This window comes from Elgaria multicarinata, chromosome 3 (genome assembly GCF_023053635.1).
Source record: "Elgaria multicarinata webbii isolate HBS135686 ecotype San Diego chromosome 3, rElgMul1.1.pri, whole genome shotgun sequence".
Taxonomy (NCBI): Eukaryota; Metazoa; Chordata; class Lepidosauria; order Squamata; family Anguidae; genus Elgaria; species Elgaria multicarinata.
Genome location: NC_086173.1, coordinates 127,535,700 through 127,555,893, shown reverse-complemented (window position 1 = coordinate 127,555,893; position 20,194 = coordinate 127,535,700). Strand labels below are relative to the sequence as shown.

General features: G+C 41.5%; 1 protein-coding gene across 4 annotated transcripts in view; it reads left to right on the top strand.

The window, feature by feature from the left end:
• LOC134395511 (contactin-4-like) overlaps positions 1-20,194 on the top strand; it is a 637,778-nt gene that overhangs the window by 477,030 nt on the left and 140,554 nt on the right. For all 4 annotated transcript variants that reach the window (XM_063121675.1, XM_063121677.1, XM_063121676.1 and 1 more), the window contains 2 exons: positions 5,594-5,696; positions 8,713-8,897. In XM_063121675.1, the coding sequence (XP_062977745.1) occupies positions 5,594-5,696; positions 8,713-8,897 (288 nt within the window). The remainder of the gene's footprint in view (positions 1-5,593; positions 5,697-8,712; positions 8,898-20,194) is intronic.

The following is a 20,194-nucleotide window of genomic DNA, read 5'->3' as shown; positions in this document are numbered from 1 at the left end:
AAATTAGATGCCATAAAACAGCCTGAGACCCCTATTTATAATTTTTTTCATTTTCCAGCTCTTCATTTCTGAAAACTCATATGTTCAAATGCAATTCACTCTTGACTGTTCATACAGTCCAATATGTTGAGAGACCCATGCTTTCAGCGACTCAAAGGACAGAAGTGCAGTGAAATGCAAACTTCAATGCATGTATGTTATAGCAGGCTGACAGCTACATCTGGATTCCCCCCCACCTTTTTTTCCAATTGAGTTTGGTGTGTCCAGTACATCTCAATATATATGACAGATTACTTTCATTAGAGCATTTCATCATTAAATTAGTAGACTAAGAGGCAAATTCATCAACGTTTAGAATCCCAGTTATATGAGTGAGGATTAGATAGAGAAATTTTATAATGTTCTTCTCCCATTTAACGAAAAATATATTGAACTATGTAATTCATCACTTTCAAGATAGGCTTGCTGCTTAGAACTATTTTCCTATCTTCAGTTTGATAAGTATTGGAAGGGAGATTAGTAACAAAAAGACATGAATATTTATTGATGAAAAATGCTATACTGGGGTTGGGGAGAAATGGCCATCCTTCCCATTCGGGCCTTCCAGGCACAATACAAATTATTTGGATAATTTTTGAGTATTCAAAATTTAGTTATTTTGCATGTAGATAGGTGCTGCCCAGATTGCACGTGACATCAGTTGCCTCCTTTGCTTTTCCTTGCTTATTTTCGCCTTTTAAAATAGCAGCCATGGAATGAGGGGTCTGATCAGGACCATGTGTGCATGGAGGGGTTTCAACCCTTTCCTTCAATGCTGCAGTCACCCCCACATCCACCCCCCCACCCCCACACCTCCCCTGTCTCCACATGTTGCTCTTTGGCATGTGCGGGAAGTGGCCATTGGCACCAATGGGAGATCCCCTCTAGTGCTTAATAACTGCTCAGGGAGGGGAAGGAGAGTGATCTTCACTGGGACTGAAGCCCTGGAGGAAGGGATTAATGTGCCTCCCTGCACACTATGGTCCTGATCCTGATCAAGTCCTTGTTCTATGGCTACTATTTTAAATGGGGGCAGGGGAACACTGACACAGATGGTCAAACTATGCATTTAATTTAGCATATATATTTGGCCCTAAGGCATTACAAAACAGAAAATGGGATGTCTTCATTTGAATCATATTATCTCAGCATAATAATTTGCAGTCATTTGGGGCGTGTAGGGTTTTCTATCAGGAATAATGGAGAAATGCCCCAATTGACAACTAAAAAAAAGAGTGACAACTTGTTTAAAATGTCAATATTCAAATCGCTTACAGAGCAATCCTATACATGCCTACTGAGAAGTATGTCCCATTGAGTCCAATGGGGTTTACTCCCAGGATTAATACCTGCTCCCTTTTCTCCCCCTCCTTACCTCCTCTGTGCATAGAACAGTCCATCTATAAATCGTTGTGTCCCATACCTGGATCTTTTATTTTCCTTTTTATCCTGCATCCTAAAATGTGAAACTTCAGGTATTACCTCAGTGTATTTTTGGAAGCAATATTTCATTCTCTTGTTGACTTAAATTGGACTCTTTCTTTCTAATGTATGGCACAATGAGCAAGTGCTCCTTAACCCATTGGTCAAGCATTATCAATACCAGGTAGCATTTTCTCTGCAAGGAACTAAAATATATATATAAAAGAGGGTCATCCAAGCAATAGTAAAAGTAGATTTTTTGTTTAGACCGTTCCCTAGATCAATAGTAGATCGGTTTGTGGCTCCTCTGTAGAGACGGTATTTATTTCATTGTGACAAGAAGAGGATAAAAGGCAATCTGTGTAGTATAGAATCTTTAAAAGGTAGCCTTTGCTCTTGTCTTTCCATAGCAAGAATTGTCTTAATACTTGGATTTATCTTCTACAATCTGAACCAAAGTAGTCCTCAATTAGTCCATAAGCACCTGTAGTAATAGGTGCACAAAGAAAGAGTAACAATGGCAGTGGAGAGTCAAAGCTTTAAAAATAGCTGACAGCTCGTAACCCATTCCCTTCTGTTGAGGAGCCCTTATTACATTTCACTGCATAGAGCAACTTGTTGGCAGTGTCTTTCCTTTGATGCCCTGTGTATATTCACTCTGGGCATGGAGACAGCAAGCCTGTTAGCTTTCCATCCATGCTGTGAAGGAAGAGCCAGAGCTCTGTGACTACAGCTCTTGCTCTAGGTTTTTCTCTAGGAAGCAAGTGGATCACTATTTGAATTGAGATCACAGCAGAGGGGGTAGGGAAGGATTAAAGTGCCCTTATCCACTCTGCCAAGGTTCTAATTCAGATCATGACCCCTTGCACTTAGGAGTGAAAGAGACGGGGAAACATAGCTGCTTGCTACATCTATAAAGTAATGAGTGTTTTGGGTCTTCGAATTCAAGACTCTGTTGGTCTATCACAAGTTTTGTTTGTGGCACTTTTAATTGTACTTTGAAGTTATGAATGCTGAAAAGCTTGGGAAAGCATATGCTTCCTTTGGGTAGCCCGTGGAAAGGAATTGAATACTAACAGTGACTGGTGTTCCCAGCTACTTAGCATGCAAATCATACAAGTATCTTTAGCATATTTTGTTTAGATGACTGACTTTATCTGACAGCTGCACTTTATACAACATGGAAGGAGTGGTTTTGAAGCAAACTGAATAAAAAGCAAAACATACGTTAAAAGTAGAATTGATGCAACAGAAGCTTTAGCACACAAACGTTCTGATAAACCTTCATCTGTAAACTCTATAAAATCTTTTCCCTACAAGGGGTGTGTGAGGGCAGGAGAAAATTAAAGGGATCCCTATAACTTTCCCATGTTGATTTTACATCTGCACCATCCCATACTTCCTTTTTCAAAGTTGCAGAAAACTTGTTGAGCAATAAAGGCTACAAGGAAGTCCTCAAATTGGGGAGCATACGACACAGGAAGTGGGCTGCTCAAATTTCCCAGAAAGAAAGATCCTGAGGCAGGTGAATTCCTCTTTTCTTGGTCGGCAAATACCTAATGTACTTCCAGAGCAAGGGCTGCTAGCTCTAACAATTCAAAGACATAGTGCAGCTATTCTGTTTTTTTCCTCCTTAATGGAATTATTTGTGGAAAGAAAGAAAAAAGACATGAAACGGTGGGAAAACACAGGAAGGTTACAAGTTGAAGACTATGGCCCTAGCTAGATCCCTCCTCTGTTTACATGTGATGTGCGACAACCTCAGAAGGAGAGGCGTCGCGCCCACCATTTTTTTAACTTAAAGGGGCAGCAGTGCACGAACACTCGTGCGCAAATGGTGAGTAATTTTTTTAAATTTAAATTACTTTCCCCGCTCCCCACCCCACCCCCGATGGGTGCAGCTCCTGGCTCCTTGCGAGGAATCGTGCGGAGCCGGGTCAACCCATGATGCCTGGCCACACGTTCCGCGGTCTCGGGCTCAGCCCAAGACTGCGGAAGAACCAGGGCTAAAGGGGAGGGATCATCCCTCCCTGATCCCAGGATCCCCTGTGCATCATGTGGATGCACAGGGACGATCCTGGGGATCACCCTGGGATAAAACCCCATCTAGCTATGGCCTATGTCATGTGGACCTCCCATAAAATTCCATGAATGAGGCAAGGTGATTGAAAGATGAAAACCTCATCTGGTTGTGTTGAATGTATTTGCATGCCTTTGTAGTGTCATGCACACATACACAATCACAACTGGATTTTGGAAGAGGAAAGTTCATGAAAAGCTGCTGTTTTATACTTGATATTTTGCTGTGTATTGTTTTACAAAAGGATCAGGCATGCCCTATTCTTCTTCTAATGCCAGTCCTGAATGTAACCTAATCTACAAATCTTTGGCTGCAGCAACAGGAGGCTACATACGACTGCTAATGAGAATCTCTACATGCTTACATGGGGACTGGATTATTGATAGGGTGGGTAAGGGAGGCTACAATCTATAGTAAATCCAAAGGGAAGTCTTTTCTTCTCTGTTCATTTGCCATTTCTCCTTTAAGAAAGATGTTAATAACCATTCTAGTTTCATTTACCTGCTCACTTGCTCCTACTGGAGTGCCTTTGTCCTCTTTTCATTCCATTCCTTGGCTTCTCTGTTCAAGGACTATTTCCATTCTATGTTCAGTTGAGCATCTAGTGCACAGTTATAGATATTTAGTAGTAGCAGTAGTAATAGTAGTAGCAGCAACTATAGCAGGAGTTGTCATTGTTGTCATAGCTGTAGTCAGGGCAGTACTGGCAGTTGTGGAACCTAGCTAAGGCCTTAATTTGATAGAGCACTAAAGATCTATTGTGTCATTGTAAAATTTGCTTTAGGGAAAAGTACACAAGCAAAGTCAAATATGCCTCAATAAGCAGACAGTACAGCCTGCATCAAGGTTGAAGATGCAACTTATATAGCCATTATGCCATGGGTTCGTCTAGCTGACTTCATCACAAAAACTCTCAGCTCTCTCTGTGTGCCTCCCTCTCTATTTAAAGTGTGTTTAGCCCTTTCTCTGCTTCCCCCACCCCCCATAGCTGCTCCCCCAATGGCCCAGCTGGAGTAGTGTTCCCTTTTGCATGCTTAAATAGGTATTTCAGTCCAAAAGGTGAAGAGCAATTCCCAGCTATCAGGAGGTAATCTCCTGTCCTTAGCTGTCATTGATGAAACATCAACAGACTATTTTGGACTATAAGGCACAAAGAGGTATTGTCAAGCAGCATCCCTAACAATACATAGTCCAAATAGTAGACCAGAACCCAAGGTGTAGGATATCCAACTGGCTACTGAACGATATTCCTGGAAGTTTTAGTTTTGAATCTAATTCACATACAGATCGAATCTAATGAAAATACAATTACCTTCTTATAATTGCAGGCTTTCCCAACTTCTACTGAATTTAACCCTTTATTCTTACTATAGCTGGACAAAAATAATAGTAATAAAAGGATTAAGATATGAAATCATATTCATGCGTTTAACTGTGAATGCTCTCCAGGAAATCACATTTAAGTGTTTTGGAAGCTATTCAGTTTGCAAGAAATGTGTTAATTTGTCATAATAGTTCTTTCTGTGTACCAATTTTAAATACAATTTATTTATTCATTTATTTATTTTTAAAAAAACAATCCAACAGGTGATTTACCAAGACAGTGAAAGTTAAAGAGACTGCTCAACCAGTATAGCACCTCAAAGAATATTCTGCCTTAATGTTAATAGGAGCTTTGATTAGCCCACAGTGCTTTATCAACAGTTTTTGCAACAGTTGTTTGCGCTGCATTACTTTCTCCAAAAGGCATTGATTATACTTTATTAGCACTTTCCTTTTCACAAGAACAATGTACAAAAATGAAAAACCAAGGAGCCATGATGAGATGTAATCTTAGGCAGATGGCTGAGAGCTGCAAAACAACATTTCCTCTGGCAGTAAATGGGAAAGGGAGCCCATGGTGTGCGGCTATTGGAGATGAGGTCCTGTTTGAAATGAACAGATTAATTGGGCACGTAATGATGTATAAAACAGCCCTGGGTTAACTCAGGAATACTTGAGGATATGTAATGCAAAATGCAAGCCAATTTAGCATCTATTATATGTTCACAGGAGTGATGGGTGAATACGAGCCAAAAATTGAAGTGCAGTTCCCAGAAATGGTTCCATCTGCAAAAGGAACAACTGTGAGACTGGAGTGTTTTGCGTTGGGAAAGTAAGTTTTTGCCTTTCACACATTCAGCTGCACTGAAACAATTTGTAGAGGGTTAGTGCACAATCCTCCAAATTGTGGGTGTTGTGTTTTGCTCAGTCTCCATTGTCTCCAGGGTTGCCTGATGGCTTCCTGCATACGCTCAGGCCCCTTTTAAATGAACAGCTATGTTTTGTAGAACATTCCCTGGGCAGTGCTGTACGAATGTACAGCGTTAGTTCAAACATAGGTTAGTTTGCTTAGTTTTGTCTGAAAATTACTGATGCAGTTTGATGCATGGGCACATGGTCCACTTCAGGAAAATATTATTCATTTGTTATCTTTTATAACTTTATATGTTTATGTACACTGATATGTTTATGTACACTGATAAGATTTTTGTGACATACAATGATGACCTTGTGGCTCTATAAATATATATCTTGACTTTTTAAATCACCATAGGGTCACCATAGGGCCATAGGGTCAGAAATGTGTCAGATTTTATAATTAATAACATCCTTTGTTCGACACCTTTGGCTTTTTGGGCATCTCTGTTGGGGTTTCCTTTTTCCTTTTCTTTTTTTGGCCCACATCAGGGAAAGCACACATATTGTGACTTAAGGTGCAATCCTATGCATGTTTAGAAGGAAAAAGTCCCACATGGCTGGCTGGGGAATGCTGGGAGTTCTAGAACTTTTTTCTATCTAAACATGCATAGGATTGCTCCCTTACCATGTTAGTTGATAATATCTAAATTGGCTGCAATAAACAATTATTACAGACATGATGAATTGGTTGCTAAAATGTCGTCAATCTGCTTCTTCTGCAGTGGAAAAGGAAAATTACCTATTAGGAATTAGAAGAAAAGGGATTCAATATAAAGAAAGTTTCATAATGCCATTATATAAATCTGTGATGTAGATTTGGAATATAGTGGACAGTTTTGGTAAACTGATCAAAACATATGCCTCCAAGTTCCAACTGTTGTGAATAAATAAAAAGTAAGGCACAATATACCTAGTTATTAGACTATTTAGTGAATAGCAGAGTATGTGATGGTAAACAAGTATGCATATGTTTGCTTTTTAAATGGAAAGGAAATATAGATTTGAAGTCATGGGGGTGGGGTAGCACCATTTTCCAGACACCAGATTGTTCAATTTGGAAGCAGCTTGTTCAAACCCCTTGCTTATTATTCCATTACAATACCTGACGGAACACCTTTCCCAACATGAACCTACCCGAATGCTATGTTCAATCAATCAAGTTTATTATGGTAAACAGCCAGCATGGACCACATTCAACATTCAACATCTAAGGTCCTCCTCCTCTGTGCGTACTCCGAGGGAACCTCGGAGGATGGCAACGAGAGAGGGCCTTCTCTGTGGTGGCCCCCCATCTGTGGAACAATCTTCCTGATGAGGCCAATCTGGCACCAACTTTGTCAACTTTTCGGCACCAGGTCAAGTCTTTTCTCTCAGGCATTTAGCAATATGTAATGAGCCTGGGTCTGTTTTTTGGCTCATTGTTTTTAAAGCCATTACAGTGGTTTTAAATGTATGTGTATATTGCATGTTTTGTGTTTTTTAATTTTTGTATTTTGTTTTTAAGTTTTTATCTTATGCGAACTGCCCAGAGAGCTTCGGATATGGGACGGTATACAAATGCAATAAATAATAAATAATAATAATACAATGAGCCACCTTTGTTTTTTGGGTGCATTTAAACTTGTAGCTTGCCACTGGCTTATTGTTGGACCAGCTGCTGAGTTTTCTCCATGCAGTGGAGCATTTACTTTTAGGCCAGTGGTAGTTGGGTGACAAATTATTGATGGAAGAAATTTAAAATAGGTATCTTTATTCTGAAGAAAAGTACTTCTGTCTGAATGAGGAAACAGCTCTGCCAAAGATTATGGGAAGATTGTGCTTAAAGGACGATTAAATTAATTGGAAGAGAAATAGTAGAGAATTACTGCAAACTTGACAGGTGCCCCTTATTTTAAACAAAACATGCCTAAGGATAGGGTTCCCCAATCCAGTGCTGTCCAGATGGACTATAACTCTTATCATGCCCAGCCATCATGGTCAGAGATGATGGGAGTTCTTATAGTCCAATACATCCAGAGGGCAACAGGTTGGGGAAGGCTGCCTTGTAACATACAACCTTCTTTCAAAGATCAGTGTAGTTCCTTTCTACACCTAAGGATTATCCCATTAAAATGCAGGGGTCGTCCCTGCCTGCTTCCAGGACCCCCTGTGTGTCATTTGGATGCACAGGGATGATTCTGGGACGATCCGGGGGGGGGGGGGAGAAAGGCAGGTGTAGAAATGGCCATAGCCTTAAACAGTAAACACCAACATTTGGAGGCAGTTAATTGAAAGTGCAGGTTCTGAGTATCAGAGCAATTCTACCTAGAAGTTATGGCTTGGGACCGCAATACCTGATGGAACTCCTCTTCCGACATGAACCTACCCGTACACTGCACTCAACATCTAAGGTCCTCCTCCGAGTGCCTATTCTGAGGGAAGCTCAGAGGATGGCAACAGGGGAGAGGGCCTTTTCGGTGATGGGCCCCCGACTGTGGAATGATCTCCCTGATGAGGCTCGTCTGGCACCAACACTGTTATCTTTCAGGCGCTAGGTCAAGACTTTTCTTTTCTCCCAGGCATTTAACAGCATTTAACAACGCTAAATTTGTTTTCTAACAAACCCCAGAACTGTTGTTTTTAAATGGATACTGTTGTTTTTATACTGTTGTTTTTTTTATGTTTCTGATGGTTTTTAAATTTTGTATACTTTTTTAATGTTTACTGTTTTTAACTTTTGTAAACTGCCCAGAGAGCTTCAGCTATGGGGTGGTATATAAATAAATAAAATCTCTCTCTCTCTCTCTCTCTCTCTCTCTCTCACACACACACACACACACACACACACACACTTTCACTTTCTCTCTCACTCCATCTATCTATAACCTTCCAATTAAAATAATGCACCCTTTACCATCAGGTTTCTTTTTCTTTTTGTTGTTGATAAACAGCCCAGTTCCTACGATCAGCTGGAGAAGAGCAGATGGAAAACAAATCCCCAAAAAAGCTCGGAGGCACAAATCAAGCAGCATTCTTGAAATCCCAAACTTTCAACAGGAAGATGCTGGCCTGTACGAGTGTGTGGCTGAAAATGTGCGAGGGAAGAATGTGGCCAGAGGCCAGCTGACGTTTTATGGTACCCAGATTATTTACTCACCAGTTTTTCATTATAGCTGAGGCCAAAATGCGGTAAATGCTTTGTTGCGATGTCAGTGTTCATTTTTCTCTTCAAATTTTGTATTGCAAATAGGACTGCTCAGCAAGTGTAATTTTATATAAAATAAAAACCTCTGAGACAGGCATATTGATTGAGGCTGTGAAGTGAGGGAGAAATGAAAATGTTTGTTGAAAGAAGGAGATTGGTTTGGTAGGATGTAAAAAGCAGTTGTAAAGCAATTTATCTGTTTTTCTCCTACATCTGGCAAAAAGCTGCACGCTCTTCTGATTAATCTTGGCTGCTTCTTTTTTGGCCTGTGTTTTAATTTTGGGGAAGTTTGTTCCCTTCATTAGTAGACTGCTCATTTCTGGCTAACTTTTAATCTGAATGAGGGTTTTTTAAGCAATCCATACTTACACTGAATTCAAGAAAGCTAAGTTTGACTTTTAACCAAAGGCTACTCCGTGTGTATACAGGGCTTTACCTGTATATCTGCCTGCCACTTAAGGCTAAGCCGAGTGGGCAACCCCTTTCATAAACTGTTTTTGCACTCTTGGATGCCACACAAACAGATGTGAAAATGCCAGCATTACTTAAAATGCATATCTTTTACAGAGCGACCCTCCCTTACTCCTGGAAAGACAGGAAGGATCTCCTGCACACAATGGTGCAGCAGCCACCTTAGAGAAGGATATCCTCACAAAATATGCACAGTGTGGGCCTCCTCTCCTCCTTCCAAGAAGAGGAGAATTATGTTCTTCATATTGCTGTGGATTGCCTCCTCTCAATTGGCTGTTGGAGCTATTTTAAAGGATGTAATCCACAAGACATCTCTTGGCAAGATGGCGGGTAACACACACACACACACACACAGACCCAGTTCCAGTTTAAAGAAATAAAACCGGTAAAAAAAAATCCTGCACTGCTTTTTATTTATTATTGAAACTTATATACTGCTTTTCACAGAAGTATCAAAGCAGTAAACGTAAAATATATTGGCATCAAAGTGATAATAAATATAACAGTAGAACAACACAATAAAAAAGTAGCCATAGCTAGCTGGTTCAGACTTCAGGGAAATCCTATGTGAAGAGATGAGTTTTAAGAAAACATCTAATTGTCAGAACTTTAGGAGCCTGTCTAATGTCAATTGGGGAAGTGTTTCAGAGGGTGGATGCTGCAAGACGAAGTGCTCTATTGCAAGTGCTCCTGAGCATGTGGCACCCTCAGAAGTGCTCCCTCTGATGATTGCAGAGACCAGGCAGGGACATAAGGAGTGAGATGGTCCCTAAAGTAGCTAGATGACCTGCAACACTGTTTTATGTTCTTGCTCTGAAGGAGATCCCTGTAAATTTTTACATCCTCTATGGAGATCAGAGGGGTCTCTGGTCACTCCAGTGCTTCCAGGAGCCAGTGGGCATTTTGTCAAATTCTCTACTGTAAAAACAGGGGTACCTATCCATTTATTTATTTTTATTTATTTAAAGCATTTTTATAGTGCCGCCTCACCATTTCTGGCATCAAGGCACTTTACAATAACATATAAAACAATTCCATTAAAGCTCTCAACCCACATTAAGACAATTCCATTGGGTATCCAGAAATACAGCACCTATGCTATCTGAAACAGAGAACAAGTGTACTGCAGAAAAAGCTGCCTACTGTACAGCCCACATAGAAAGGAATACCATACGGAGACGTGTGTGTGTGTGTGTGTGTGTGTGTGTGTGATTTCTGCTCAGCTGGGTTTATTCCAGCTCCATACCAGTGAATTCCGTGGGGGACGGTTCCCACAAAAAACATTCTCAGCTATAGAAGTTTCCTGAATTCAGGTTCCGTGCAGGCGCAGATGCAGAGAGACCCCAAAGAAGAAAACACTGTTTAAAACAAAACAAAAAACTGTCGGTCTTGAACTTTGGAATGAAATCATCTGCTATGCATATGCTTCAGGTGGTATATGGGGCAGGGATGGATGAAGGCAGGAATTGGTGTCTGAGTGATGCAGCAAGATATAAGAAGAGCCCTGCTGGATCAGACTGAGGGTCCATCCAGTCCAGCACTCTGTTCACACAGTAGCTGTCCAGCCATCGGCCAGGTCCCAACAAGCAGGACATGGGTGGATTCTACTTCAGGTAGCTAATGCCCTGGACCAACATTGGGGTGGGAGGGGGCATGAAAATTGAAGTGCCATAGCTGCTCCTGATCTGTGCTATTCCTAGAGGCACAACTACAAAGATCTGTCTGCCTTGGGGTTGAGAGAGAGAGAAAGAGAGAGAGAGAAAGAGAGAGACTACAACACTATAAAGGCAGGCTGAAAGGCCCCATCCCTTCAGAGGCTCAGTAAAACCTCTTTGTCATTGCTGAGCTTCTGATCGTTTGTTATCAGTCATGCTACTTTTTCTTTTTATCTCCAAACTTCTAATCATTTCTCCAAATCCTGGCCTCATACTGTACCTTTTCACTGGCTCCCTTGTTGTTCTGACCATGTTTGTTTTGTTTTTTAGCAACAGTTACTAAATCTGCTGAGATTCAAGACCTTTTTCTTTATTCACGCTAACAGAAATTGGGATAACTTCACTTGATACTGCTAATTCTGTTTCTTTTTCAAATGGATCACTTACCTTTCCCACTCCCTGTGGCTTATCAGTATCTATTCAAGTCAAGGAAGAAAACCAAGTTATGTTTTTCCTCTGTCTCGTGTATTTTCTACCTTTGAAGGTCACATGATCTGTCTTCATTGTCTATTTATTTTGCAGGTTGCTGTTAGTTATCACCTCCTTGGATTCTGAATCATTCTTTTTTTCCTTTTTTCCTTTCCGCATACGTTCGTTTTTGTGCAGCACAATCCTATGCGTGTTTATTTACAAGTAAATCCCACTGTGTTCAAAGGGTGCAGTTAAATGTTCATAGGGTTGTAGCCATGTTTTTGGTTACTCTCAGTACAATCTTATACATATAGGTAAATCCCGTTGTATTCCATAGTGCTTACTCCCTTTTAAGTTTGTGTAGGGAATCCCATTGTATTCAACTCCTCCTTAAGTATGTATGATGCAGCATTTAACTGTTATGTTGCTATTCTAACTATAGGTCGCACTGTGTCCAAACGGAGGCAGTCAGCTATGCTGCTGTAATAGATTGTTCGTGGCAATAAAGTTGTTGTTCCATTAGGCATCCATTTGGGTCTGGGTTCTTCTCTGAAGTAACCTGACATGGTGTCAGAAGTCTAAGGGCCTTGCTAGACGAGGCCTTAGTGCGCTTTGAGGGCTGTTTTCCCTGCTGTGCGTCCACATGACGCACAGGGGAATCCAGCCCCAGGCTGCATCGAAGCCTCCCCTAATGCGCCATAAGCGAAGTTGCTTATGGCGTGCCTTTTCCGCAGCTCCGGCCTGAGGCTGGGGCTGCGGAACATCTAGTGACTTCTGTGGCTTTTTGCAGCTACTCGCTTACTCGAGTAGCCGGAAAGAGCCACGGACTGGGCACAGTGCTGAGCGCTGTGCCCATCGGGCCAGGGGGGGATCCCGGGGGGCGACACGGGAGAGGGGGAGGGAGGGCTGGCACAAGGCGACGAGGGGGAGGGAGGGCTGGCACAGGGCGACACGGGAGAGGGGGAGGGAGGGCTGACACAGGGCAACGAGGGGGAGGGAGGGCTGGCACAAGGCGACGAGGGAGAGGGAGGGCTGGCACAAGGCGACGAGGGGGAGGGGGAGGGAGGGCTGGCACGGGGCGATACGGGAGAGGGGGAGGGAGGGCTGGCACAGGGCGACATGGGAGAGGGGGAGGGAGGGAGGGGAAAGAGGGGGCAGGGGGCTTAATTTGAAAAAAACCCTTACCTTGTCCGCAGTCTTCGGGGCGCATGTGGCCCCTTTAACAAAAAAATAATAATGGCCGACGCTGCAGGGCTTTCGTCGTCCCTGCGCGTTGGCCATCTAGGAGGCGGGGCGGCGCACACTAAAGTTAACGCGCCGCCGCCCCGCCTCCCTGCCGGCTTATCCGGCAGGGTCTAGCAAGGCCCTAAGCCTTAAAAGAATTTAAAGATTTTTTTTTTTTTTTGCCAAGGCACATTTGGTGGCCCCAGAAACTTTTAACTTCAACGGGCTGTCCAGTTTGGAAGAAAAGATTTGCTCATTTCTGTATAGCAGCAAAGCTCCGCAAGAAGTCTGGAGAACTGCAGGTTAGTTGTCTTAACATTGCTATGGGAAATGTTAAGACAACTTCAAATGGTCCTTTACTAATGAGAATTATAAGGATGGCTATGCAGAGGTGCTGGCCCGATTTGATGAGCGTTGGGGAGTCAGAGAAATTCTTTGTGAGAGGCCTGTATGAGATGGCAGAAAACAGCGATTTTGGAGACAAAAAGGAAGAGCAGAGCAGATGCTGAGTAGTGATCGGCATAAGGCTCATCTACACCAAGCAGGATATTCCACTATGAAAGTGGTATGAAAGAGGTATATAAAAGGCAGGAGCCACACTACTACTTTATAGTGGTATTGAAGTGCACTGACAACTGTCAGGGCCCATGACACAGGCCACAGCTAGACCTAAGGTTTATCCTGGGATCATCCAGGGTTCGCCCCTGCCTGAGCACTGGATCCCCTGTGTGTCACCTAGATGAACAGGTTTGACCACTGGATGATCCAGGGATAAACCATAGGTCTAGCTATGGCCACATACCATGTACCACTTTCATACCACTTTCATAGTGTTATATCCTGCTTGGTGTAGATGTGTCGTGGGCCCCAACAATTGTCAGTGCACTTCAGTACCTCTATAAAGCAGTAGTGTAGATCCTGCAGTGCACTTCAATACCGCTATAAAGCAGTCGTGTGGCTCCTGCCTTTTATATACCGCTTCCATACTGCTTTCATAGTGGAATATCCTGCTTGGTGTAGATGAGCCCTCAGAGAGGCTACAAATGCAGAGAAACTTAACCCTTCATACTGCAGTAACAAATGGTAATCCTAATCTACTTTTTCTGCGTTCTATTACTTGTGATGATACAGAGCCAGAATGGAGGGTAAAAATAAAAAAAGATTTAAAAGTTGATTCAGGTGATGATATGACAGTAATATCAGATGGAATATATTTCCTCTTTGATCCAACTCCTATGTTAAAACTGGACAACCAAGTTCTGGTTCGCTTGGACAGTGAGAAAAGATAGAAGACTCCGACCGTTTCTGTACCACCCAGTAGCCGGAGCAAAACTGTCATTTAGTTTTTATGTTATCGAGGCCAACCATGAAGAGTTTATAAAAAACGCAGTCATCTATAGTTAATACTAAACAAATACAAGAAGAAATACTCTGTGTGCTTCCCAGGTGCATTCCAATTCAAGTACAGCTGAGAGAGACACTAAAAGACAGCCCAGTGGCCAAGTTGTTCATTTTGAGGACCATCATTAACCAGACATGTTTTGCATTTCTAAAGTATGGTGTATATAGGTCTAAAAGTAAGTGGAGGGGAAGATGTAATGGGGAGTTTAACTGTTATGACAGCACATTTCCAAACTAAAGCAGCTCTGGATTCTTCTTTGGCCTGGCTTCTTCTCTGAACTAACCTGACAGTATGCATAAGGAGTCCCATTGTATTCAGCGGTGCTTACTCCCTGTTATGTATGCATAAGTTTGCAGGCTTAGACATACATATTTATTATTCTTTGGATTCATTCTTCTAGTTCACAATTTCTTCTCTTCTTGCTTTGTTTTGTTCTTATTCTCTGTTCTAATTCAGCAGCTCATGTTGTTGCCATACCTTGGTTATCACATTTATTCTGGATAATCCCTCCTTGAGTTAGATGTATTTATTTGAATACAATTTAAGCATTCAGGACAGTTACCTCGTTTTCTTCTAATATTTTGATGTATCACTTCCCCTTTCACCCACTTCATGCAGGCCAAAATAGAATCACATTGGCCGTGCAAATTAACATTCACAAAAGGGGCAAATTGTTTTCCAGTGGTATGTCAGCTAGAAATGTGTGTGTGTGTGTGTGTGTGTGTAAAGCCCATGTAACCATGGGCGCTGCTTTCCCCCTTTTTTGCCCCTCAGTCCCCTCACCACTGAGGGGTTCATAAATAATGCAAATGTGGCTCATGCATAGTGAATTCCCCCCTCCAAAATATGCTGTGGTGCAGCCCACCCCGCTCATGCTTCCCAATTGGCGACCTCCCTCCCAGCGGCGACATCGTAACAGTGCAGCTGCAGCCAGGGCCCGCCTTTGCACCACGCTGATTACCCAATAAGAGCTATTCATCATCCTGCTGACTGAGGGGTTGCCCTGCATGTTTGGCATGGAGGAAATTAATTGCTGTTTTACATTTTCAAAACTTTTTTGAATTTTAAAAATATTCCGCACATCTACACTGTTCAAGCTTCAGTTTAAAACAAAAATGAGCAAAATCAGTCTGTTAGATCTTGAGCAATAAGCCTTAAACTACCATATTTTTATATACGGTGGGATGTTGATGATGATGATGATGACGATGATGATGATAACCTTGACTAGAGATGATGTCCCACTAATACATTTTTCAGGATCATAAATGAATAATTTGCAGTGTTCTGTCTCATAAATGAGTTCATGTTGGCTGCATTTTAAAGTTGAAATGCCCATTTGTTTTGAAAACATAAACCATGAAAATGGGCCCCAAATTTCATCAAAATCACCATTCCAAATCTGTCATTGAAAAAGCAGCTTGTCATAATGACCTGGTTCACACTATCATGGTGGCTTGTTTAAGCTGTGGCATGTGCCAGCATATCTTGGGCACCATTTGCCTAATTACTTGCCACAGCTTTTCATGCTACCCAGATCCAGGTGGCATGGCTTGTTGGAGGGGGTAACAACCTTGAAATAACCCAACAAAAGACCCTGTGTCATTTGAGGGTTGCTTTCCCCTCCAACATGTCATGTTATGCACGTTCAGATGACACAACAAGCTACGTCCACGTGGGTAATTAGGCCAATGGTGCCAGGCACATGCCAGCACGTGCCACGGCTTAAACAAGGTACTGTAGTGGCTTGTTTAAACTGTGATGTTTCTATAAAACCAGCCAATATCTCGTATGTGTAACAAAAACTGAACGATAACATCTTTAATCTTTTTTTTTTAATGTGGGAAATATATCTTGGGGATGGAAGGAAGACTTTCTGCAATGCTGGCATTGTTTTTTCAAGTTGTTTCTACTGGGTCAAAAGTTCGCAGCCAAAGAAAGGAATACTCCAAAGTATTTGATATGGAAAATCAAACTTGTCACTTCCTTGCAGCCTTTCTCTGTGAAATGTTCTATCATAATGCATCCCTGGAGATTAAAATCTGGCTCTAACAGTGTTACTCTTTCAAACTAAGTTATCTGTCTCTGTGAATAGTGAAGAAAGAAAAGGAAGATGAAATTCAAATTTGCCTGCTTGCTGCAGATCTCCTTTTTGTCAACCATATTATTCAGCACTTGGTAAACTTGTTAAAAGATATATATGCGCTATTGTGCTGACACTAGTTTTCTTTTGTGCTTTAAAAAACCTCTGCTGTAACATCAGTAGCATCAAAATGCTTCATGTTCAGTGCAGTTAAACAAGTTAATTCAGGGGTGACAATTTAGCTTCTTTCCTTCCTCCTCAGTTGTACCATGTCATGGCTTAGTCAAATCCAAAAAAGGAGCTGACAGCCACAACTGCAGACTCTGTTGTAAATAGCACTGTGTGGCAGAAGGAGAGTATAGACTGGCCAGGCTGGTTGTTTTTCTGCTTGAAACATGAGAGGAAATTCCTGTTTGCTCCTTCTGCCTTGAGAGTCATAAAAGGGCCTGGATGGATGGAGGGGACTAAAGTTTAGCAACTCTACTTCGTTTACCCTGTATGATTACCTTGCAAAATATATTAGCTAGGTGTAATGCACCTGGAATGATCTCTTGAAAGGCAGAGAGGACTCTGATATATGCTAAATCTGAGCTTGAGTTCATGTTCGTAATAGCCTGTGTAGAATCATGAACAAAGGGACCATTTCAATTTTCAGTCAATAGCAAAGGTTTTACTTGGGGGAAGTTGAGATTCTCAGCAAGGCTCAAAAGCTATATGAATTAAATTGAAAAAGAGATTTGTTAGCACATTTCTAACCCATGACTAGAAATGTTTGCTTGTTGTACTTCTGAATCACCCCCTCTACTCAATGAGAGCTTGAGGCAGTTTTCGATAAAATCATAAAAACAATAAAATACAATAATTGCAAACAAAACTAAACTAAAACAAACACTAATTAAATACATATATTGCAATAAAACGGGAAGATTCTAAAACTAAAGAGCAGCATTAATCATGAAAAGCTCAGTGAAACAGCATAGCTTTTACCAGCTGTCTAAAGGCCAATAATGAGGAAGGCAACAGGGGCACCTCTACCCAGAAGACCCTGCCTCAGGTTCTCAACAACTTCACCTCTCCAGGAGGTGGGACACATTAATAGGGCCTCAGATGACTAACATAGACTCTGGGCAGGTTCATGTGGGGCATAGTTAAACTATGGAATTCCGTACCACAAGATGTAATGATGGCCACCAATTTGGATGTCTTAGACCTAGAGGGTTAGAGGGTAGTTTGATGGAAACCGGGAATTAAAGACCTCCACCCTGTGACACTGGAAAAGACAATGGGAAGGGAAGAGCCAAAACAGGAGTTTGGGCACATCATTTTGCCTCTTTTCCCTTCTACTCATGAAGAAGGACATTGTCGGTCCATGACAAGGGCAAACAGTTAAGAACATAGGAAAAGTCCTACTGGATCAAATCAGAGGTCCATTTAATCCAGGATCATGCTTCCCACAGAAGCCAACCAAATGCCTACACCAAACTCACAAGCAGGCCATGAGTGCAATAGCCCTCTCCGATAGTTGTTATCCAGTAAATGGTATTCAGTGGTAAACTGCTTCTGAATATGGAGGTTTCATACAGTTAATCATGTTGGAGGTTCCACCATGGTTAAAGGTCATAGAGCTGTCCTCTATTCATTTGTCTAATCTCCTTTTTCAAAGCTAACTAATCTAGTGGTCATCACCATATCTTGTGGCAGCAAATTCCATAAGCATTTGTTTGAAGAAGTACTGGTTTTGTCTGTCATTAATCCTCTGCCAGTTTCACTAGAGGACCCAAGTTCCAGAATTTTAAGAGTGGGAGAAAAAACTCTCTCATGCATAATGCATAATTTTATAAATCTCTATTCTGCCTCCCTCATTTGCTTTTTTCCGACTCTAAAATGAAAAGCCCAAAAAACTTTATCCTTTTCTTATGCCCCATAATTTTGGTTTGCCTTTTCCGTCCTTTTCTGGCTCTACAATATCCTTTTTGAGATGGCGTCAACCAGTACTGTATTGTAAATATGACCACACAATACATTCTAGATATTGTGACACTGGCAATTTTATTTTCAGTCAACTTCCTAATAATCCATAGCATAGAACTCACCCATTTCATAGCTGCTGCACACCTGGCCATTGTTTCCATAAGATCTCATTTCTGGTTAGTTACTGCCAGTACAGGCCCTAAATGGTTTGGGTCCAGGTTACTTGCGGGACCGCCTTCTCCCATATAGTCCGCCCCGCACACTCAGGTCCTCTGGGGTGAACTTACTTCAGTCAGCTAAAACTAGGCTGACATCAGTTTCCCAGAGAACCTTTTCTTCTGTCGCCCCCAGATTGTGGAATGGCTGCCGGAGGAGATTCGTAAAATTAACTCTATGTGTGATTTTAAGGCAGCTTTAAAGACTAGCCTTTTCCGGCAGGCCTATCCAGATCAATGTTAAATCATGAATTTTTAAGATGTATTGATTCCTGTTCTATTGTTGTTTCCCGCCTCGAATTCAGTTACAGAGAAGCTCAAGTTGTCCTGATGATGGAGATCATTAAATATAATGAAATCTGGACTAAAACTAAATGATCAGCCATTCCTAGCTTTTATGGATAAGTGGGAATTTGAAGGATATTTCCCTGGATCTAGGCTGACACTATAACCACTACTCTAAATTAGCTTTCAATTCTGGTTGTGTATCTTCTCCTCGCCTTACTTTAGTATTATCAGCCACAGTGATTTTGTCTTTTCCTCATAAGTTTTCTAGATCTCCAAAGTTAAGGCTATTACCAAATCTGATCTTCCAAAAGAATCTATTCCTGTCATATGTACAGTTTTATATTGCCTTTCATTTGTATTGTTGAATACCTGGGGTGAAAAAGAAACTTCTTCCAATTTGGCAAAGCTTTGTATTTTTGAAGAACTTGCACGAACCTGAGCTCTATTTTTAGTCTGCCTGAACATAGAACTTAACCTTGGTGATCCCTTGCAATAAAGCAAAGGTTTGTTTCTCGTTTAGAAATACAATGGGACACTTTATGGGGCTTAAGGGAGCTATCTGAGTTAATTCTCAAAGAGCTGATCCTGGTCTTGCAAAATAGCATCAAAGTAATGTAATATTTTGGACTACTGTTCATCCAAAGTAGAAAAGGGAACTGGATACATCCCTGGTCACAGTCTTTTTTGAAAAAAAATCAGCGTAGTCTATTCCTCACTCCTATAGTGTGAACATGTGCATAATGAGAGTATGCAACATTATGAAGTGTGACTGATATGGTGAAATTACCTATCTTGTGTGCGCATATAAATTGACACAATTTGAAGCAATCAAGGATCTGGAATAGGATGGTTTTAGTATGTTTAAATTTGTTGTAGACCTATATCTACTGGGCAGTTACATAGTTAGAGAATACTACTACAGCCTTCCTGGACCATATGCAATGTGGGATCTGCTTACTATTTTTTTATTTATATTTTTTATGTGGGAACTGCAACAAAATGTTGCAGTGTATCTTCAACCCTAATAGGAATGCTCCTGTTTCAGCTGTCCAGCTATGGCAAAGCTGTTGATCAGCCAGCTATGCCATCCTCCAGGATAGTGTAAGTTGACTGGAGCTGAAGCAGACCAATGTACTCTTTCCCTTCTACCCTTGCCCCTACGCCCCAGCTCTGTCTTCTTCTTTTCCAAGTGACACCCATTATTATGTGGCTCCTGGAGTCCACTGAGCATGGGGAAGGGGGTCCACTTTTAAAAAAAACCACAAAAACAACTTTGGACTTCCGCATAGCTCAGGATTTATCCATGTGTGTGGATATTTCCCTCTTCGTTTCCAGTGGCCCCATTTTGGCTCCTTTCCTGTTGGCAGTCAACCATCTGAGTTCACCATCTGATGAAGAAAAGATGATTACTGGCAAAATAAATTTTGAATAGTGAAAAGACAAGAGTT